The sequence below is a fragment of the Leopardus geoffroyi genome, chromosome A2, assembly GCF_018350155.1.
Source record: "Leopardus geoffroyi isolate Oge1 chromosome A2, O.geoffroyi_Oge1_pat1.0, whole genome shotgun sequence".
Classification (NCBI taxonomy): Eukaryota; Metazoa; Chordata; class Mammalia; order Carnivora; family Felidae; genus Leopardus; species Leopardus geoffroyi.
In genome coordinates this window covers 10,347,163-10,366,263 of record NC_059331.1, presented here as the reverse complement: position 1 = coordinate 10,366,263, position 19,101 = coordinate 10,347,163, and the positions used below count along the sequence as shown (strand labels likewise).

Below are 19,101 nucleotides of genomic sequence, written 5' to 3'. Positions count from 1 at the left end.
CTGTGATTTTTTTTAAAAAAGCACACCTAGGGGCGTCTGGGTGGCTCAGTTGGGCATCCGACTTCAGCGCAGGTCATGATCTCACAGTTCGTGGGTTCGAGCCCCCCGTTGGGCTCTGTGCTGACAGCCCAGAGCCTGGAGCCTGCTTCCGATTCTGTGTCTCCCTCTCTCTCTCTGTACTTCCCTGCTCATGCTCTGTCTCTCTCAAAAATGAATTAAATGTTAAAAGAATTTAAAAAACACACACACCTACCGGCACCATGACAGATCCAACTGTGTCCACGTGGGGGAAGAAAAGAGGTGGCACTTTGATTCCTAGAAGCCCCCTCCCCCTTGCCTGAAAAACCCCCATGTCAGCTTTGCTTATCAGCCCCTTAATTAGCCTAACCCCATAAAACCCTGACCATGAGACCTAACCAGGGAGAAGGTGCCTTTAGAATATGAGCTCCCTGGGGTGCCTGGGTGGCTCAGTCAGTTGAGCGCCCGAATCTTGATTTCGGCTCAGGTCATGACGTCATTGGATTGAGCCCCATTTCAGGCTCTGCCCTGAGCGTGGAGTCTGCTTGAGGTCCCCCCCCCCACCTCTCTCTCTCTCTCTCTCTGCCTCTCCCCCCCCCAAAAAATTTTTTTAAAAAAAGATTAATTTTAAAAATAAATTTTTAAAAACGAACACAAGCTCCCCGTCTCTGTTCTCTGGCCATTGAATAAATTACCAGCTTACCATCAAATACTGTTTTGGTGTTTGGCCATTCGACAAATGGTATATTGAGGAGGCAAAGGACCTACTTCTGCACTTTCTTTCTGTTTTATTGGTGGGGGTGGGGGTGGGGGTGATGGTTGCTTTGTTCTGTTTCATCCTTACGTCTACCTTTAATCTAAACGTCTTTTGCTTGTCGGGGGAGGGGGGGGTGTTTTCCCAGAGCAACTGAAGAGAAAATATTCGAACTAGAACATTCGACCCCACATGGAAAGTCACAGCCACGGATTTGGTTGGCATCGTGAAGAACAGAGCTGGAGACCAGGGGGACCATTACCTTTGACCTCCTTGGAGAGGAAATGTTCAGCCTTTACTTCCTGAAGTGTTTGTTCTGCATAACGGGCCCCCAGTAAATGGGTGTTGCATTGGGTTTCTCTTCGCTGTCGTGGGCTCAGCCAGTGCTTGTCACTGGGGACCCCAATCATGACCATTGCAAATAGTCCCTGGACATTTTGTAAACAAAGAAGGCCCCTTTAAAGGCCTTTCCTCAAATTCTTACACTCATTCGTCCTAACCTTGCTCTTGAAACTCATCCAGTCCTTCAGATGAGTCCTTCAGTCCCTCAGCTTCTCCCAAACTGTCAGCTGTACCTCCTTTCTTATCCAGGCTAAAGCTCATGGTCAACCATGTCGAAAGATTTTCTCCCCTAATTGTGACACCTTACTCCCTCATTCTGATTCCATTCTGATTCCTGGGGACACCTTGATCCAGGACCAGTCCAACAATGGCAGTCACTACAGATTGCTAACTCAGCAGCCGTCACCATATCATATGCTCCTTATCAACACAACCTTGGTTATTTGCAGGTGTGGGACAGCAGTGTGCCTGGACGCAGGGGGCCAGCTGAGACTGGTCTGAGCCCACTTATTCTCAACCAGAGGTGATTCCCCACCCCATAGGACAGTTGACAAAGTCTGGAGGCCATTTTTTGTTGTCATGACTGGGGAAAGGCAGGGGAATGCTACTGGCATGTATGTGGTAAAGGGCAGGGATGCTGCTAAACGTCCCATAATGAACAAGACAGCCCCCACATCCACACAACCAAGGATTATCAATCCCTAAATGTCAGTAGCGCTGAGGTCAAGAAACCCCAGCTTAAACTAGCCGTAGCGATTGTGTTCCCATCTGCTAGAGACTGGTTTAGGATGGGTGCATCTGGACCAGTTCCGGGCAATGAGATATAAGAAACACCTACTGGAAAATACTTCTTCTCCTTGATAGAAACAAAGACAAATTCAAGGGCAGCCTTCCCATGACGTCCTGGTTTGACCCTATTGCTAAGCCACTTTGGGTCGGGTAATGTTATTTGGAGTCCAAAGCATCCCTCCTTGTGAACAAACCACTTCTCCATCAGGGCAGTGAGATCCCAGAATCACTCGGTTTGGAGTCATTACAAGTATGTGCTTTCTGATATACACCAGACTCTCCATGCTACCCGGAATTTGTTCTTCCTGTCTGTAGTCAGCTTCCCCCCGAGAAAAGTTGTAGCTTTTCACTTCCTTCCTCTGTCCCCATCACCTTTCCCCTTACATGAGGCAGGAGACCTTGTCGACTCCTTCAGAGATAACAAACACCAGCTGACAGAAACTACCCCAACTTCCTGACGTCCTTTACAAATACATCCACATCCATGCCTACCCTTGCTTCCTTCCCTCACTGGTGCCCTTCGTCCCTTCTTCCATTCTTCCACAACAGCAAAGGGATCCTTCCTCTGGTTCAAGGCTAACCCCTCCCTCTGTGCTTTGCTTATCCCCTCCGGCCTCTCTGGGGACTTTTCTCCACAGATATCTCCTCTCTCTGTCTTGAGTCTCCCACCTCTCCGACCTCCTGTCTCCTGGTTCTTCCCCCAGCGGTATTTAAATATACTAAAGGGGCCGCTGGGTGGTTCAGTCAAAGTATCCAACTGTTGGTTTCAGCTTAGGTCATGATTGCGCAGTTGAGGAGTTTGCGCCCCTCATCGGGCTCTGTGCTGACGGTGTGGAATCTGCTTGGGATTCTCTCTCTCTCCCTCTTTCTCTCTGCACCACCCCCCCACTCTCTCTTTCTCAAAATAAATAAATAAGCTTTAATAAAGAAAGAAACTAAAAAGAGGTTAGCAAACTTTTTCTGCCAATGGCCAAATAAATATTTTAGACTTTTCAGGATCTGTGTGTGTGTGTGTGTGTGTTTATTAGAAATATAAAAACCATTTCTAACTCACTGGCCATACAAAAACAGGCTGCACTCAGGATTTGACAGCCCCCCCCCACCCACCAAGCTATAATTTGCTGGCCCTCGTGCTAAAGGAAGAGAAATGGCCACTTGTACATTTCTCAACTCCTCTCCATCCCCTACACTAATATATCTGCTTCTTTAAACCCAGAGTCTGCTGGGACCAATGGCATCTGGGTAGAGATGAGGGTGGTGTCTCTAGGGGAATCCCCAAAGGGAAATCTGGGGGTGAAATGTCTCCCCCATGCACCAGGTGGAGAGTCCCAAGATAAGCTGAAGAACACTCCAGGCTGAAGATCAGACACTGCCCATCCCAGGAAGAGTCTGGCCCACAGGGGTCCAGGGATAGGCCCGCATCACTCCCATGTGTGTGTGTCTGTGTGTGTGTATGTGTGTGTATGAGATCCCTCTGGCCCCCAAGAACTCCAAGAGGAGCCCTGCTCCTGAATCTAGGAGGAAGCAGAGACCGGGGAGCAAGGAGGTGTCTCTGCTTACCTGCCTGGTGTGCACATGCACCTCTTGGGGCGAAGAATCCGCCTCCTCCCATCGCTTGGGAAACTGCCCCTGCTTAGAGTTCTCAGCCCCCAGGTCTGAGCCCCAAGAAGAAATGACAACACTGACAGGTCCTGGCAGCTGCAAAGAGGATGGTCCGATGTAACTGACGCCCTCCCAACAGACCTGCTGGAGTAGACAGACAACTTAACACGAGAATAATTCCAATAAGAACTGAACACAATCAAATAAGAATGTAAGGAGATTCGAGTACAGAACCAAAATGCCCTTTGGAACTAAATAAAAATGGGATAAATAAACAAGAGACTTTTCTGGATCAACGAGAGAAGAGTACGGTCACCGTCAAGAGCCAAATTAGTGGCTTAGAAGAACACGTGGAAGAAATATCTCAAAGCACAGATCAAAATGCCAATTGATGAAAATTGCGAAGGAGAAGAATTAGCCTGAGATGCCCAGGAGATCTGACATGGGAATGATAGGGGGTTTTGGAAGAGTAGGGGGGAGGCATTCAGGTCCATTTGATGTAATTAAAAAAAAAAAAAAAATCCTCTCTGCTGCATTAACTTCTCTCTCTCTCCCTTTCTCTCTCTCCACCCAACATTCTAGAAAAGTTGTTTACGCTCTGTTATCCCCACTTCCTGCCGCCCCCTCACTGCTCAACCACTGCAGTCTGATTTCTGCCTCCAACACACCCAAGAACGGCTCAATGTCCCAAATGCTTCCTCTGTGCTAAAGCATGGAGACTTCCCAATCTTTTCTAACTTGACCTTTGGGTCACCCTTAATTGCACGGGTCTTCTTTTCTTTTTCCTTTTCATAATCAAGTATCTCAATTTCTTCCAGCTTTATTGAGGTATAATTAACACATAAAAATTGTCCATGATGGTTTGATCTACATAAATTGTCCATGATGGTTTGATCTACGTAAATTGTCCATGATGGTTTGATCTACAGATGCATTGTCCCCTTTGCTTCTTAAGCTCTGTCTTCTTGGCTTCTCTGGCACGATCGTCCTATAAGAGGGGTCAACTCATCCCAGTTTGCCCAGTACTTTCCCTGCCTTAGCACTGAGCATCCCACATCCCAGAAACCCCTCCAGCCCAGGCAAGCCAGAACCACGCCACAGGCTTGTCTTCTCCTGTCCCAGGGTGTCTCGATTTGGATTCCCCCAAGAGCAAACTCTGAGACAAGGATTCAAGCATAAGTACTTTATTTTGGAGGTGATCCCAGGAAACACCAGCAGGAATGTGAAGACGGGAGTCAGAGAAAGAAAGGCAGCCAGTCCAAGCTGTGTTCAAAGATGTGTTATCGAGTCTCCGTAAATAAATAAACTTAAAGTTTTTTTAATTAAAACAAAAATAAATGTGTCCACAAGCATTATTTTCTTCCTCAGCTCTAGGTAATAATAACTCCATCTTTCCTGTTCCTTTAGTTGAAAATTTTGGAGTAATTCTTTACTCTTCTCTTTCTCTCACACCCCACATTCACTCCATCAGCAAATCCCATTAGTTTTCTCTTCAGAATAGATTAATTTTCTTCCTACCCTTCCTCTCATCCGCATTTTCATCATAGCCCCAGGAGAGCCGCACAGGTTATTATCAACAGACCCAGAACTCAATTCCTAGCGTCCTGCCTCAGCCCAGGATGTCTGTTCCATCACGCCACACTGTTCCCTTCCCGTGACTGCCAGCTGAGACAAGAGCTGCAAGGTTGGGGTCTCAGGGATAATTCGAGGTTACAGACAGTCCCTTGAAAGGTGGCAGGTGCTGCAGAAAGAGATCAACCACTGGAGGCACAGACTGAGTCCAAATATGAGCTGTGCCACTAGATGACAATGGACAAGCCTCAGTTTCCCCAGCTATAAAATGGGGCTGGTAGTTGTTCCAACTTCACAGAGTCGTTGTGTCTGTCTAGCACACAGTACATGCTTGATAAACGGTGACTTTTGTTATTTTTATGCACCAAAAATGCCCAGCCTTTGCTCCCTTACGCCCAAAGTGGTAAAGGGGACCTCCTTCACACTTATCTCTCTACCTAAAACTAGACAATCATGAGAGATGTGGGAGGGAGATAGGTTTGAGCCAGCCCCACTGTGGAACACCCCAGCATGACCCAAAGATGTGACCACAGCCCCTGCTTCTCCATTTTTCAACACATTGCAGGAGGCTCACATTTCCTCTTCTGAGATGCAGGAACTTCCCCTGACCCCAGATAAACAGTCACTTGGACCAACGGCCCCCTGGGGTTGGATACCCACCCACGCTATAGTCTATGGGCTGTATGGGGGGGCTGGTTTCAGTCCTGGTGAGTTGGGGACAGGTGTAGACGGGGGAGGAGACAAGGAGAGAGGGGGGCTGGAAGGGAAGTGAACGCTAACCTCCCCCACTGCCCCTCTGCCCAGAGCCTCCTTGCCTCGATCCCCTGCTGTCAGTCAACACAAGGATTCAGCTACTCACCAAGGGTAGTTGTTGATCAAGCAATTGATCAGTTTGGAGAATGCCCACAACCCTTTGGATACAATTGGGGGATTGTCCAAAGGGTCTGCCCCGTTGCGTTGTGTTCAGCTGTGGGTAGTACCAGCCTCCCCTCGAGGGTGTTTCTGATGGTCAGAATCACTGGGCGGAGCACCGGTCCATTAAAGGGTATTGCAGGCTGTCCTGCTTTCCCCCAGAATTCACGTGTTCAAGTGCCAACCCCCAGGACGTCGGAATGTGACTGTATTTGAAGAGGTAATTCATGAAAACGAAGTCATTGCAAGGGGCCCTGATCCAATATGACCTATGTCTCCATAAGAAGAAGAGATTAGGACACAGATACGCACAAGGACAAGTCCATGTGGAGACATGGGGAGCCGAGGGCCAGATACAACTCAAGGAGAGACACCTCCCCAGAAACCAACGACTTCGACCCGCCAGTCTTAGACTTCAGCCTCCAGAACGAGGAGACAGTAAACTTCTCGCATTTAAGCCAGTCTACGGTGCTTTATTGTGGAACACGCCCTCCCCCACAGCAGACCGTCACCTTGGGCAAGGGCCACACGTCGAACTGACATTTTGAGAAGCTCTCACACGGCAAGAGCTAATAGTCCAGGAAGGTCCACGGCAAGTAAAAGTGAATCATTCATCGAAGATCTTTACAAACCACCAACGGCCTGAAGGCAGGTGCAGGCCGCCGCTGTCCTGGGAATCTGACCACACATTGGGGGAGGGGGCGGGCTTGCCTCTCAGGTGGTCTGCCTTTCTGGAAGCTTCACAGGCCAAGTCTTGGCAGAGGCCTGATTCTGCCCCCTAGGTCAGGCAAACCTCACCTGGGACATTGAGAAAGTTGCTTTGTCAAGGACAATTTTTCCCTGCCTGCTTTCCCAGAAGCTGTTCCACATCAGGTAGGCAGTAAGGGAGCCCTGGGCCAGCACCCCAGGGTTCAGAAGAGCCAGGGAGTTTTCCGCTCCAGCTCAGTCATTATCAGACCCGGAGCCCCCCGCGGCCAGGATAGCTTCCGCGGAGCCGGGAGCAAGGACTTGGTGAGTTTCCTCCAGCCCCCAGAGCTGGGAGACAATGTCTAAGACCTGGTCTCCTGCCAGCTGGCCACCTGCTACAGACTGAATTGTGTGTCCCCCGCCCAATTCGTATCTTAAACCCTAACCCTCAATGTGATGGTTCAAGGCGATAAGGGCCTTTGGGGGGCGATCAGGTCATAAGGGTGGAACTCTTTGGTCCTTATAACAGGAACCCCAGAGAGTTCTCCCCCTCCCTTGCAGCATAACAGAACACAGCAAGATGGCCCTCTGCGAATCAGAAAGTGGGCCCTCACCAGGCACTGCACTGTCACCTTGGACTTCCCGGCTTCCAGAAATTCAACAAGTAAGTCTCTATTGCCTGTAAGCCATCCAGTTTCCAGTATTCTGGTACAGCGGCCTGAATAGACTAGGACATCATCCAATTGCACAAGCCCTCTCGTTGCCCTAGAGATGCTCTCACTTGCACCCAAGGGGACCGGCTCCATCCAAGCTGCTGGTTCCATCGTAGGTCCATCCATGTTGGTTCACAGACTGGCAGAGTCTTCCGTGGAAGGGCGGGAGGTTCTCATCCCCAAGAGCCAAGGGGCACTCGAGTAGGGACCCCCCCCCCCACCCTCAGCCGTGGAGTTCAACAGGAACATTTCCGCTCACAAATCCAGTAGGTCGTTTTGTCACAAGAGAGGTCATTCCAGGTGCCACCTTTGTTCATGCTGGCACAGTCCTCATCGTTGATGTTGTTGGGCTCCTCTGGGTCCCAAAAGCTGCAGAGAGGAAAAGCAGGCATTGGGGAGGGACGAACAGGTGGGGCCCAGGGGATTTTTTTCAGGGCACTCTATGCGATGCTGTGACGGTGGATACGTGACAACATACACGCGTCAAAACCCACAGTGGGGCGCCTGGGTGGCGCAGTCGGTGAAGCGGCCGACTTCAGCCAGGTCACGATCTCGCGGTCCAGGAGTTCGAGCCCCGCGTCGGGCTCTGGGCTGATGGCTCAGAGCCTGGAGCCTGTTTCCGATTCTGTGTCTCCCTCTCTCTCTCTGCCCCTCCCCCGTTCATGCTCTGTCTCTCTCTGTCCCAAAAATAAATAAACGTTGAAAAAGAAAAAAATAAAAAATAAAAAATAACTAACTACAGGGGCGCCTGGGTGGCGCAGTCGATTAAGCGTCCGACTTCAGCCAGGTCACGATCTCGCGGTCCGGGAGTTCGAGCCCCGCGTCGGGCTCTGGGCTGATGGCTCGGAGCCTGGAGCCTGTTTCCGATTCTGTGTCTCCCTCTCTCTCTGACCCTCCCCCGTTCATGCTCTGTCTCTCTCTGTCCCAAAAATGAATAAACGTTGAAAAAAAAAATTAAAAAAAAAAAAAAAACCCACAGAATGCACAACATTTGGAGCGAAGCCTAATGTGAACCGAGGACTTCAAGTCATCATAATGTATCCATATTGGTTCATCGTCTGTAACAAACGTGCCACCCCAAAAATGCAAGATGGTAATGACAGAGGAAACTGTGTACCTTCTGCTCAATTGTTTGGCAAAAAAGAAAGTCTATTGATTAAAGAAAGAATATCAGGGAGTCGGGGGGAGGGGGGAGGAAAGGCCCTCACGGTTCAAGGCTCTTTCTTGCATGCTAGCCATTTCTTCAGCTTTCCAGAATTACCTGAAGCCACCACGTTGTCCCCTTCACCCCCACCTTGTCTGTCTTTTTTTTTTTTTTTTTTAATTTTTTTTTTCAACGTTTATTTATTTTTGGGACAGAGAGAGACAGAGCATGAACGGGGGAGGGGCAGAGAGAGAGGGAGACACAGAATCGGAAACAGGCTCCAGGCTCTGAGCCATCAGCCCAGAGCCCGACGCGGGGCTCGAACTCACGGACCGCAAGATCGTGACCTGGCTGAAGTCGGACGCTTAACCGACTGCGCCACCCAGGCGCCCCCACCTTGTCTGTCTTAATTCAGCCCCACCTCCCTGCTCACCAGGACGGTCTCCTGCTCCTGAGTCCGTTTCCTACATCTGGTCAGTTTCTGCCTCTTACAAAGAACGCTTCTCGGAATCCTTCCAACCTCCCAGGTATTGTAGTATCTCAAGTCTCTTCCATTAAGGCAGAGCCTGATTTGGCAATTCGGGTGCATGGGATTTACTAAGGGATGCTCTCAGGAGAGGAGTGCGAGAAGCAGAATGGTGCGGGGGAGACCTTGAGCCCGGATGTGGGTTCAGCCTGGTCTTGCCTCAGCCTGATCCAAGAGGGAGCTCTGGAGTGTGAACAGCACCACAGAGTTCTCTCGACTTGTGACAAAGCGTCCCGGCTTCTCTTAGCCACTCGTTGGCTGTGGGCTGAAGTAACCTCCTAGGGGAGCTGGCCTCCGTTCAGCTGAGGACAACTCTCTAGAGAAAGCACATCCGTGAGCCTTTAGCAGTCAGTTCCCTCTGCCAGGGGAGGGCTGCACCAGCCCCATGAGGGTGTCTCAGCTGGGCCCTCACAGCACCCCACTATGCCATGTCTTTGCTATTTATAGAGCGGTGCCCTCCTCCAGGAATCTTTAACAAAAAATGAGAACCCCTGTCAGGACACTAATATTTCTAATATATAAAGAGCTCTTAGAAATAAAGAAGAAGGGCCACCTGGGTGGCTCAGTCGGTTAGGCTTCCGACTTTGGCTCAGGTCATGATCTCACAGTTCATGGGTTCGAGCCCTGCATCGGACTCTGTGGGCTCTCTGCTGACAGCCTGGAGCCTGGAGCCTGGAGCCTGCTTTAAATTCTATGTCTCCCTCTCTCTCTGTCCCTCCCCTGCTCATGTTCTCTCAAAAATAAACAAACATTTAAAGGAAGAAAGAAAGAAAGAAAGAAAGAAAGAAAGAAAGAAAGAAGCTAAAATCCCAGTGTAAAAATATACCAATGATATAATAAACACTTCACAGAAAAGTTAATACCTGTGTCTATTAAACATATGAGAAGATACCCAGGAGCACCTGGGGGGCCCAGTCGGTGAAGCGTCCAACTCGATTTCAGCTCAGGTCATGATCTCATGGCTTGTGGGTCCGAGCCCCACATCGAGCTCTGCACTGGCAGCCCGAGCCTACTTGGGATTGTCTCTCTCTCCCTCTCTCTGCCCCGTCCCTGCTCCCCTGGTCACGCTCTCTCTCAAAATAAACTTTAAAAAACATACAAGTGATAAAAAAAATAACATATCCAACTCCAGTCATTATAAGAGAATGCAAATTAATACCAAATTGGGATTCCATTTCATCTACAATTAAACCAACAAAATTACAAAAGTTTGATGAACGCTTAATGAAGAAAAGTATCGTCGAGCCAGTGAAAGCATAAACTGGTATAACCACTATGAGGGACAATCGGTGAATATTTGTTTAAAATACAAATACATACACCCCTTGAGAAAGTAAGTATACAGGCTGAGAATATAGGCTTTAAAGCTAGACTGGCTGGCACAGCCACCTGCCAGCTCTCCAACCTTAGGTGGTTGTTCAACCTCTCTGTGCCTCAGTTTCCTCATCTTTAAAGTGGAGATGATAAGAAAAAATTTTTAAAGATGGGAACAATTATACCTTCTTTATAGGATTATTAAAAAGATTAAATCAATGGGTTAATATACGTAGAGTGCAGACAGACAGAGAGCTAGAGATAGAGAGATCCCGCTCATCCAAAAGGATGAAGCTTTTGGAAGCTGCCTCTCCCTCCCACCCTGTAACCACTCCTCCTTCCCTCCCCCGCCCCCGGCCCAACCACTGGCCTGAGGACCTGACCTTATAGTTGTGCTAAAAAGCAAATATGTTGCAATGGAGAAAAATGTTTCACCTTTTTTAGGTTTATTCACTTTTCAGAGACAGAGAGAGACAAAGCGTGAGTGGAAAGGGGGCAGAGACAGGGAGACACAGAATTGGAAGCAGGCTCCAGGCTCTGAGCCGTCAGCACAGAGCCCGACACAGGGCTCGAACTCACGGAGTGTGAGATCATGACCTGAGCCACCCAGGCTCCCCGCAATGGAGAAAAATTTTAAAGGTACAGGGACCAGATTCCCTGTGAGTAAAAAAGCACCCTTGGGCCTCCTTTATCCAGCCTGGCCTGGGGTTCTAAAGAATCTTCTGGCTTGGACTGCACAAAGACCATGGCGGGCAGAGACCCCAAGGGCCCTCAATACTTGCCTCAGAGTGACAGGTGACCCATCCAGCCACTTCCAGTCCCCTTCATGGTCCCTGTCACTCAGCCCCAGCCAGTAGATCCGTGGAGAGCCATGAGCCTTGGCCACAAACTTCTGCAAAAGTACAAACTCCATTGAGCCATCAGCTTAATTACATCAAATGTAAGTGGTCTAAAAACACCCATTAAGAGCCAGAAATTGTCAGACTGAATTTAAAAAACAAGATCCGGGGCGGCCGGGCGGCTCAGTCGGTTGAGCGTCCACCTTCAGCTCGGGACATGATCTCACAATTTGTGAGTTCGAGTCCCGCGTTCGGCTCACTGCTGTCAGCCCAGAGCCTGCTTCAGATCCTCTGTCCCTCTCTCTCTCTCTCTCTCTCTCTCTCTCTGCCCCTCCCTCGCTCGCACACTCTCTCTCAAAAATAAAGAACAGTTAAAAAAAAAAAAGACCCAACTGTATGTTGTCTACAAGAAATCTGCTTGAAAATAATGACACAGGTAAAGGATGGAAAAAGACCATGCAGACCCCCGGGCTCAAATCCCAGCTCTGACACTTGCTAGTTGTCCATGGCCACGGGCAAGTCTCTTAAACGTACGGTGCCTCGGTTTCCCCATCTGCGAAGTACAAGCAATGTCTACCGTGTGCAAATGGTTTGGCCCTCTAACCGTCGTAGCACCAAATCATCGCAGATGCTTACGAAAAGCCAGTTTTCCTTCGCCGGTGAAACTGCTTTCCTACCACCTCAAAGCGCAGCAGGACCCACGCGTCCGTCATCGAGCTACGGGGACGGTTATTTGGGCATCACGTGACCCCTCCTGACTCGCACGCTAATTCACAAGGGTGTTGTGAGGACGTTAATGTAAGACGCGAGGTGTTTGGAACACAGCCTGGAGAACGGAAGGAATATAATAGCCGTGACGATATCTCCGGGTTAGAGAGAATGCCGAGACTTCGGATTTGAACCCAAGGAGAGCCTGTCCTCTTAACCTTGTTATTTGAAGCCTTAGCAGCGGGGGCACCTGGGTGGCTCAGTCGGTTGGGCGGCCGACTACAGCTCAGGTCACGATCTCGAGGTCCGAGGGTTCGAGCCCCCCATGGGGCTCTGTGCTGACAGCTCAGAGCCCGGAGCCTGCTTTCGGTTCTGTGTCTCCCTCTCTCCCTGCCCCTTCCCTGCTTTTTCTCTCTCTCTCTCTCTCTCTCAAAAGTAATAAACAATTAAAAAAAAAAGCTTTAGGGGCTAAGAGCATCGAAGCGACTCAGTCGACTAAGCATCTAACTCTTGAATTTGGCTCAGGTCATGGTCTCATGGTTCGTGGGATCAAGCCCCACATCAGGCTCTGTTCTGACATTGCTTGAGATTCTCTCTGCCCCTCCCCTGCTCTCTCCCTCTCTCTCTCACAAAATAAATAAACATTTTTAAAATAGAAAAAGTCTTCGTGGCTCAAAAGCACTTCCAATTTCTCTCCATCCAGGAAGGATATGTGAAACCTGCTGGCTCTTGAGGGCTTGGAGGGGATAGCTCACCTGTTCGGCGAAGCTACTGATGATGACCAAGTGAGAGTAATTCTCCTGGCAGAACTTCCGGGCTTCATCCCATGACTTGGTCCTTGGGGAGAAGTAGTAACACTTGCCCTCAAAGGGGAGCCAGCCCTCAGGGCAGGTGATCCTGGTACAGTCTAGGGACAGAATAGTATGCTCTCAGCATGGCCCCAGAGCCGGGGTCATGTACACGGTGTGCCATACACAGTTGTGCGGTTGCACACTGCTCATCTCCAGGGGGCATCGTTCGGGTTAACTGCACTGAGAATCACCCCCCTGGGGATTTGTGCAACATGCCAGCACGGTCACATCCCCCATCTCAGGGCAGTTCCCCAAGTCCCACTCACCTAATAAGCCCCGAAGTTCTACCAGGGACTGGTTGGTGTTAGTTCTTATGTGGTCAATATCCTTCTTCAGGCCAGCCAGCCCTGCCATGCCAGTCACTGTCAGCAAGGATGGGCTGGAAGGTTAGTAACGCAAACGTCCATTTACCCATCCACCCACCGCTGACTGCAAACACCAGAAAGAAGCGAGAGCCACGCTCCTCACTGCACCCTCTTTCTAGCAGGTGGTGCTAGAACTCAAAACTGACGTGCTCAGTGCCCAGAGAGAGTCTTAGAGTGGCTCAGAGGAGGGACTGAGCTCTGGGGCTTGGGGAAGAGTGGGGATGGTGGACTTCCTGGAGGAGGTGGGTTTTGCAGGAAGATAGTGACTCAGTATCCGCGAGAGAGAGAGGGAGGGAGGCTCAGCAGGCTGGGGCCACCTTTACAGAAGCAGACATGTTGGGGCAGGCCACAGCGGTAGAGGTCAAGGTGAACCTCACAGGAGCCAGAGCTCAAAGTAGGGTGAGGGCCAATGTCCAAGTCCTCGAGTGCTAAGCCTGGAGTTTCGCCTTGGACTCTGGGCAGTGAGACGCCACCAGTGGGTTTCGAGCAGAAGAGTGGCTTGAATGCAACATGCGACAATTGTCGGGCTTCAGCAAACATGGCGAAGGCCGTGCTAGCCCATGAGATTCTTCTACAACTAAGTATTCCCACTACTCCCATGCCACACTTGCCCACTTCTAGCTGGACACCCTTCCGTCTCTCTACCCACTAAAGCTTTTCTACTCCACCCACCTCTCTCCACCCTCATCCAAGCCACCATCACCTCTCACCCATCCAGCTGCCTCATACTCCTCCCTTGTACTTACGACATTGCCTCCTGCCACAGGGCCTTTGCACACACTCCGCCCCTCATGTGGTTAATTCTTTCCCTTCCCTCACTCAGCTACAGCACTCTTTCCCTAGGAAAGCCCTATATGACCTTCCCAAAGATAAGGTCAAAGATCCTTTATTATATTTTTTTTCATAGAATCAGCATCCTTTGGACGATTCGCTGAAATTTGGGATTTTATACTCATTTGGGTGATAATTTGGTAAATGCTTCTTAATACCTGTGCTGTCCAACAGAAGTAGAATATAAACCACATACATAATTTTGAATTTTCGAATGGCCCCATTTAAAAAAATTTTTTTTTAATGTTTATTCATTTTTGAGAGAGAAAGAGACAGAGCACTAGCTGAGGAGAGGCAGAGAGAGAGGGAGACACAGAATCCGAAGCAGGCTTCAGGGGGACGCAGGGCTTGCACCCACGAACCGCGAGATCATGACCTAAGCCGAGGTCAGGCACTAAACCGACTGAGCCACCCAGGCGTCCCTAATGGCCCCATTTTTTTTTTTAATTTTTTTTTTTTAACGTTTATTTATTTTTGAGACAGAGAGAGACAGAGCGTGAACGGGGGAGGGGAGAGAGAGAGGGAGACACAGAATCGGAAGCAGGCTCCAGGCTCTGGGCCATCAGCCCAGAGCCCGACGCGGGGCTCGAACTCACGGACCGCGAGATCGTGACCCGGGCCGAAGTCGGACGCTTAACCGACTGAGCCACCCAGGTGCCCTGGCCTCATTTTTTAAAAGTCAGAGGAAAGCAGGCAAAAATAATTTGAGTATTATTTTTTTTTACTTATGCCAATGTATCCAAAATATTTTAATGGGTAACCAGTATTAAAGATTATTATTCTTGATATTGTTGAGATATTTTACATTCTTTTTTTTGGGGGGGGGAGCAAGTCTTTGACCTTGGTGTGTGTTTTACACTCACAGGTCATCTCCATTCAGAATGACCACACTGCAAGTGTCCCATAGCCACAGTGTCCAATAACCTACTTGTCCCAAAGCCACAGTGGCTCATGGCCGCCATATTGGACAGTGGCGATCTAGACGCACACATGCACGTAAACACACGCTCACGCACACGCTGTGCAAGGACAGGAACGGTGCCTGATGTGCTCCCTACCCCACCCGTCCCCCAATACCTACACAATTCCCGGCAAAGGCAGGATCGGAAGTGGCCTTGGGGTCGCATTTGAGGGGTCATGTTGGGCGTTCGATATGCATAACATGAAGGGAACAAAGCACTCACCACTTGCTTGCCATGCCGTCTGCTGAAAGGTCAACATTCTCAGCTCTCCCACCACCTCCTGGTCTATGAGGAAGAGTCCATCTTGAGCCCAGGCCCTCCCACGCCCCATGCTCAGCGTCTTCCCAGGCCCCATCCCCTTCCTACTCACACTTGATAAGGGTCACAGCCAGACCAGTGCAGCCCAGGAGCAGTGACACCACCACCAGCAGACACAGGAACACCACCAGTCTCTCCTCCTGGGAGCACCCAGGACATCTGGACTTCTGACTGAGCTGGGACCCCGGGGTGGCTGGGGGAAGAGAGTGGGGACACAGAGACCAGTGCTCATAGAGTGAGGAAGAGACACTCGAGCCTCTCTCCAAGAGCGGGGGGACAGAGACCCGTGGTCATGACTGGCTCACCAGAGGGCATCGGCGAGAGAGGGTCAGGGGAAGAGAACCCTGAAGGAGCCCAGAAGAGCACATGCTGTGCTTCAGGGCCATCGCTTCCCCAAATGGAGCCCCCTCCCCATCTCCAAATGAAGCCCCACCCCCATCCCATCTCCATTTTCAAATCCAACACCATCACCGCAACCTAACACGACTACGACATAACCCAGAACACGGGAGAGAACGTGCCGTGTGCCAAAGCATCCTGTCACCCTTATTACTGGATCCTTACCCTTATCACGTAGATGTCACCATTATTCTCGGTTTGCAAATAAGTACACGGAGGGCTTGGCGAGGTCGTGCATGAGTTGGACCCAGCGCAGCTCCGAACGTTTGCGATGCATTACCCTATACTCTCCAGCAGCCCCTGCCCAAGCTGCTCCCCCCCTTCTAGGAAGCTTATGGACCTTTGCACCAGGGGCAGAGAAGGTTTCCCGTGCTTTATGCAAGTAGGAGGTGGGGCCTGAGGAGAATCAGGCAGAGACCCTGGGTCCCTCGAGTCTGGCTTAGACTCAGGGAGGAGAACCTTCTGAAAGGACACACTTCTCTGCCCCAGGGTCTCCCTCTGGAGCTATAGGTCTGACTCAAGGGTACTTGCTACCATGAGAGGGAAGAGAGGGGCACACCTGGGGGGCATGTGGACTTACCAGCTAGGGACGGCTGGAACGGAGGGCACTCTGGATTGCCACCTGGGAGAAAGGGAGAGAAGCGTTTATTCGCAAGTTGCTGCAAGACTCTACATCCCAAGATCAACACCTCCCCCCTCCCATCCGATTTGTTCTCTAGGGAACTGGAGGGCTTCCCGGTGTCCCCTCGCAGGCTTCTGGAAGGCTCTCCCCACCGCTCACCCAGTGGAGGAGATGTGCAGACGACAGGGGTGAGGTCCGGGCCTGGAAGGGGCCAGAAAGACAGTGGTTATGCAGAGAAGGACTTCAGCCAGGTAAACTGAAAGGTCCCAGCCCCAGATTCTCACCTTTGATCTTTGGGGACTTGCAAGGCAGTGGGGGGTTCTCTGTTTTCTTTCCTGGGAGGGGAGGGAGGGAAAGGAATGGTTAGGCCCAGAGCAGCACAAAGGCAGCACTTGAGTTTCCTGTACCCCCAGCCCCAACTCACCTGCCCTCGGAGGCCTAGGTGGGGCCATCGAATCTGTAGAAGAGAAGTTCAGAGTTAGAGCCGGTGTGAGGCCCGGAAAAAGATCAGAGGCAGTGATGGAGCCAGGGCCGAGGCTCAGGCGGAGGGTGAGGGACAGGGTTGAGCATGAGAACGGAATCCGGGTTGAGCTACAGCGACCAGCCGTCCTGGATCGCCCGGGACTTGCCCAGTTTTAAACCTCGAAGTCCCACGTTCCAGGAAATCACTCAGCCCTGGGAAAACCTGGGACAGTTGTTCGCCCTCAGTTAAAGACACAGCTGAGTCTGGGCTAAGGCTGGGTTGAGGATGGGGTGGGGGGACGGTGACGGACACGGGAGCGGGGTTGCGGGCGAGATGTGGTCCGGGTGAAGGGTGGGACTATCACTGCACCAGGGGATGGGGAGGAAACCCCGTTTAGGTCGTGGTTCTGTGGAAGAAAGGGGGACGACTGCGGCTTTGGAAATAAAGCTGGAAATCGGACTGCAATCGGAAATGGGGAAGGGGCCGCCTTCGGGGAAGGACCCTTCGGCAGCACCGAGGGGTCCATGTTGGAGGTGGGCTTGAGGATTGTGTCGAGACCAAGTGGGAGCTGGGAGCCGACTCGCCGCAGAGCCCAGGGCCCCTCCTGCCTCATTCGGAGCCCCGGGCACCTCCCGGGTCAGCCTCTCACTGGACTAAGAAGCGGTGGGTGCAGCGCCCCGCCCTACAGGGACCGGCCGCGTCCAAGGACACCAGCACAGCGCAGTCGACCCTCGGGGGAGCCTCGAAGCCTTCCCTTTTATACCCACTTAGCAGACTCTTCTCGAGACCCGGGCCAGGCACGGAGCCTAAAGGCAAATCTGGTTCCCAGAGTGTGGATGTGAGGAGGCTGGGAGTCGAGGGTCCACTCACTGCTTATGAAGCACCAGCTTTCGTGTCTCAGGACCTATGCACCCACCAGTTCTCTACCAGGCTCCTCTGCCGAACGAACTCCGGCTCATGCGTTAAGCCCCATCCCAATATCCCCCCCTCTGACCCCAGTCTCCCCACGACTACAAGCGGAGCCCTCAATTCCCCCTGGAGATTTCCCCCGTTCTCTCGGGCCATCCCTTCGTGGACCTGCTCACCGGGGGCTGTGCCCAGAACCGCCCCTCCCAGTGGACAGGGAGACCTTCCGGGGCAGGGCAGAGGCACAGAGACACCTGTCATCACGGCATCTGGCTGGGCACACAGGAGGCTGACCGTGCGTCTACAACGCCCAGCTAATGCCCCCCGGCCGCTGCTTCCCTCGGGCCACAGGCCACACATTTTCTGCACCCGGCCTCTGAGGAGTCCTCTTACCTGGCTTGGGAGGGAGATCCTTGTAGGGGGGTGCCATGTTCTCGTAATCATCACCATCCTCCTCCTCCTCTCTGGTCCCTTCCAGACGAGAGGCAAGTGAGAGCCCAGCCCAGCCCCTCCTCTGTCCCTCGGGCCCCGGTTTCTAGCCGCAGGGTGGGGATGCCGTAATCTGGGTCCCGACCATCCCTGGCTGGCCCCCAGCTCCAGCCCGGCCAGGGCCATACCTGGCAGGTCCTGGCATCCAGAGTTGGTATACATGTGCACGGCCACGGCTAGCACGAGAGCCTGAGAAGAGAGGCCCGGATGCTATCTGCCTCTGACGCCTCCTGCTCAGGTGCCTGAGGTTTCTCTCAGTTCCCTTTTTCATTAAAATTCAAGCACATGCAAATCCACCTTTGGGGGAACCACCCAAACCCCCACACACACACGTGCGCACGCACACATGCACACACACACACACACACACACACACACACACACACAGACGCACACATCCTTTGCCCCAGTTTGGATTCACGCACAGAAGTGGCAACGCCTGCATCTGAGCACCAAGCCCTGGGTGGAAAAAACGGATAAGCTCCTTCCTTCGTGGAACTTGCCATCAAGACACAACAGACACGGACCTAGGAAATAAATATAGAAATAAGTGGTTCGGTTTTTTATTTTATCTCCAATAGTCACCAAGTATTATTAAAATAAAATCACGTAGGGGCGCCTGGGTGGCTCCGTCGGTCAAGCATCCAGCTTCGGCTCAGGTCATGATCTCACGGTTCGTGGGTTCGAGCCCCATATTGGGCTCTCTGCTGACAGCTCAGAGCCTGGAGCCTGTTTCGGATTCTGTGTCTCCCTCTCTCTCTGCCCCCGCCCCCCGCTCATGCTCTCTTTCTCAAAAATGTACAAACATTTAAAAAGTGACATAAAACAGGGGCACCTGGCTGGCTCAGTCAGAAGAGCATGAAGCTTTTGATCTCAGGGTCGTGAGTTCGAGCCCCACGTGGGGAGCAGAGATCACTTAAACAAACCTTTTTTTTTTTAATGACAATAAAATACAATAAAACAGAGTGAGGGATA

At 51.3% G+C, this 19,101-nt stretch overlaps 2 protein-coding genes across 5 annotated transcripts in view; one reads left to right on the top strand and one right to left on the bottom strand.

Moving 5' to 3' along the window:
• The window catches only part of ADGRE3 (adhesion G protein-coupled receptor E3), a 57,369-nt gene extending 56,111 nt beyond the window's left edge, over positions 1-1,258 (top strand). The window contains exon 17 of the mRNA XM_045492280.1: positions 903-1,258. Coding sequence (XP_045348236.1) covers positions 903-929 — 27 coding nt within the window. The 3' untranslated portion in view covers positions 930-1,258. The remainder of the gene's footprint in view (positions 1-902) is intronic.
• Positions 1,259-6,436: 5,178 nt separating this feature from the next.
• Positions 6,437-18,364, bottom strand: CLEC17A (C-type lectin domain containing 17A). 4 transcript variants are annotated; one of them, XR_006715759.1, is made up of 13 exons: positions 18,255-18,364; positions 18,031-18,108; positions 16,693-16,725; positions 16,553-16,603; positions 16,428-16,469; positions 16,206-16,268; positions 15,300-15,440; positions 15,152-15,214; positions 13,038-13,133; positions 12,676-12,827; positions 11,156-11,265; positions 8,930-9,375; positions 8,364-8,683 (listed from the first exon to the last, which is right to left on the bottom strand). XR_006715759.1 is itself a non-coding variant. In XM_045492273.1 (12 exons), exons 1-12 carry the CDS (start codon positions 18,286-18,288, stop codon positions 7,626-7,628), a joined length of 996 nt encoding a protein of 331 aa, XP_045348229.1. In that variant the 5' UTR covers positions 18,289-18,364; the 3' UTR covers positions 6,437-7,625. The 4 variants fall into 4 exon arrangements, 3 of the variants coding, with proteins under 3 accessions (XP_045348229.1, XP_045348230.1, XP_045348231.1); XM_045492273.1 differs by lacking the exons at positions 8,364-8,683; positions 8,930-9,375 and adding an exon at positions 6,437-7,758; XM_045492274.1 differs by lacking the exons at positions 8,364-8,683; positions 8,930-9,375 and adding an exon at positions 6,437-7,758 and having other exon boundaries at positions 16,227-16,268.
• Positions 18,365-19,101: the final 737 nt, after the last annotated feature.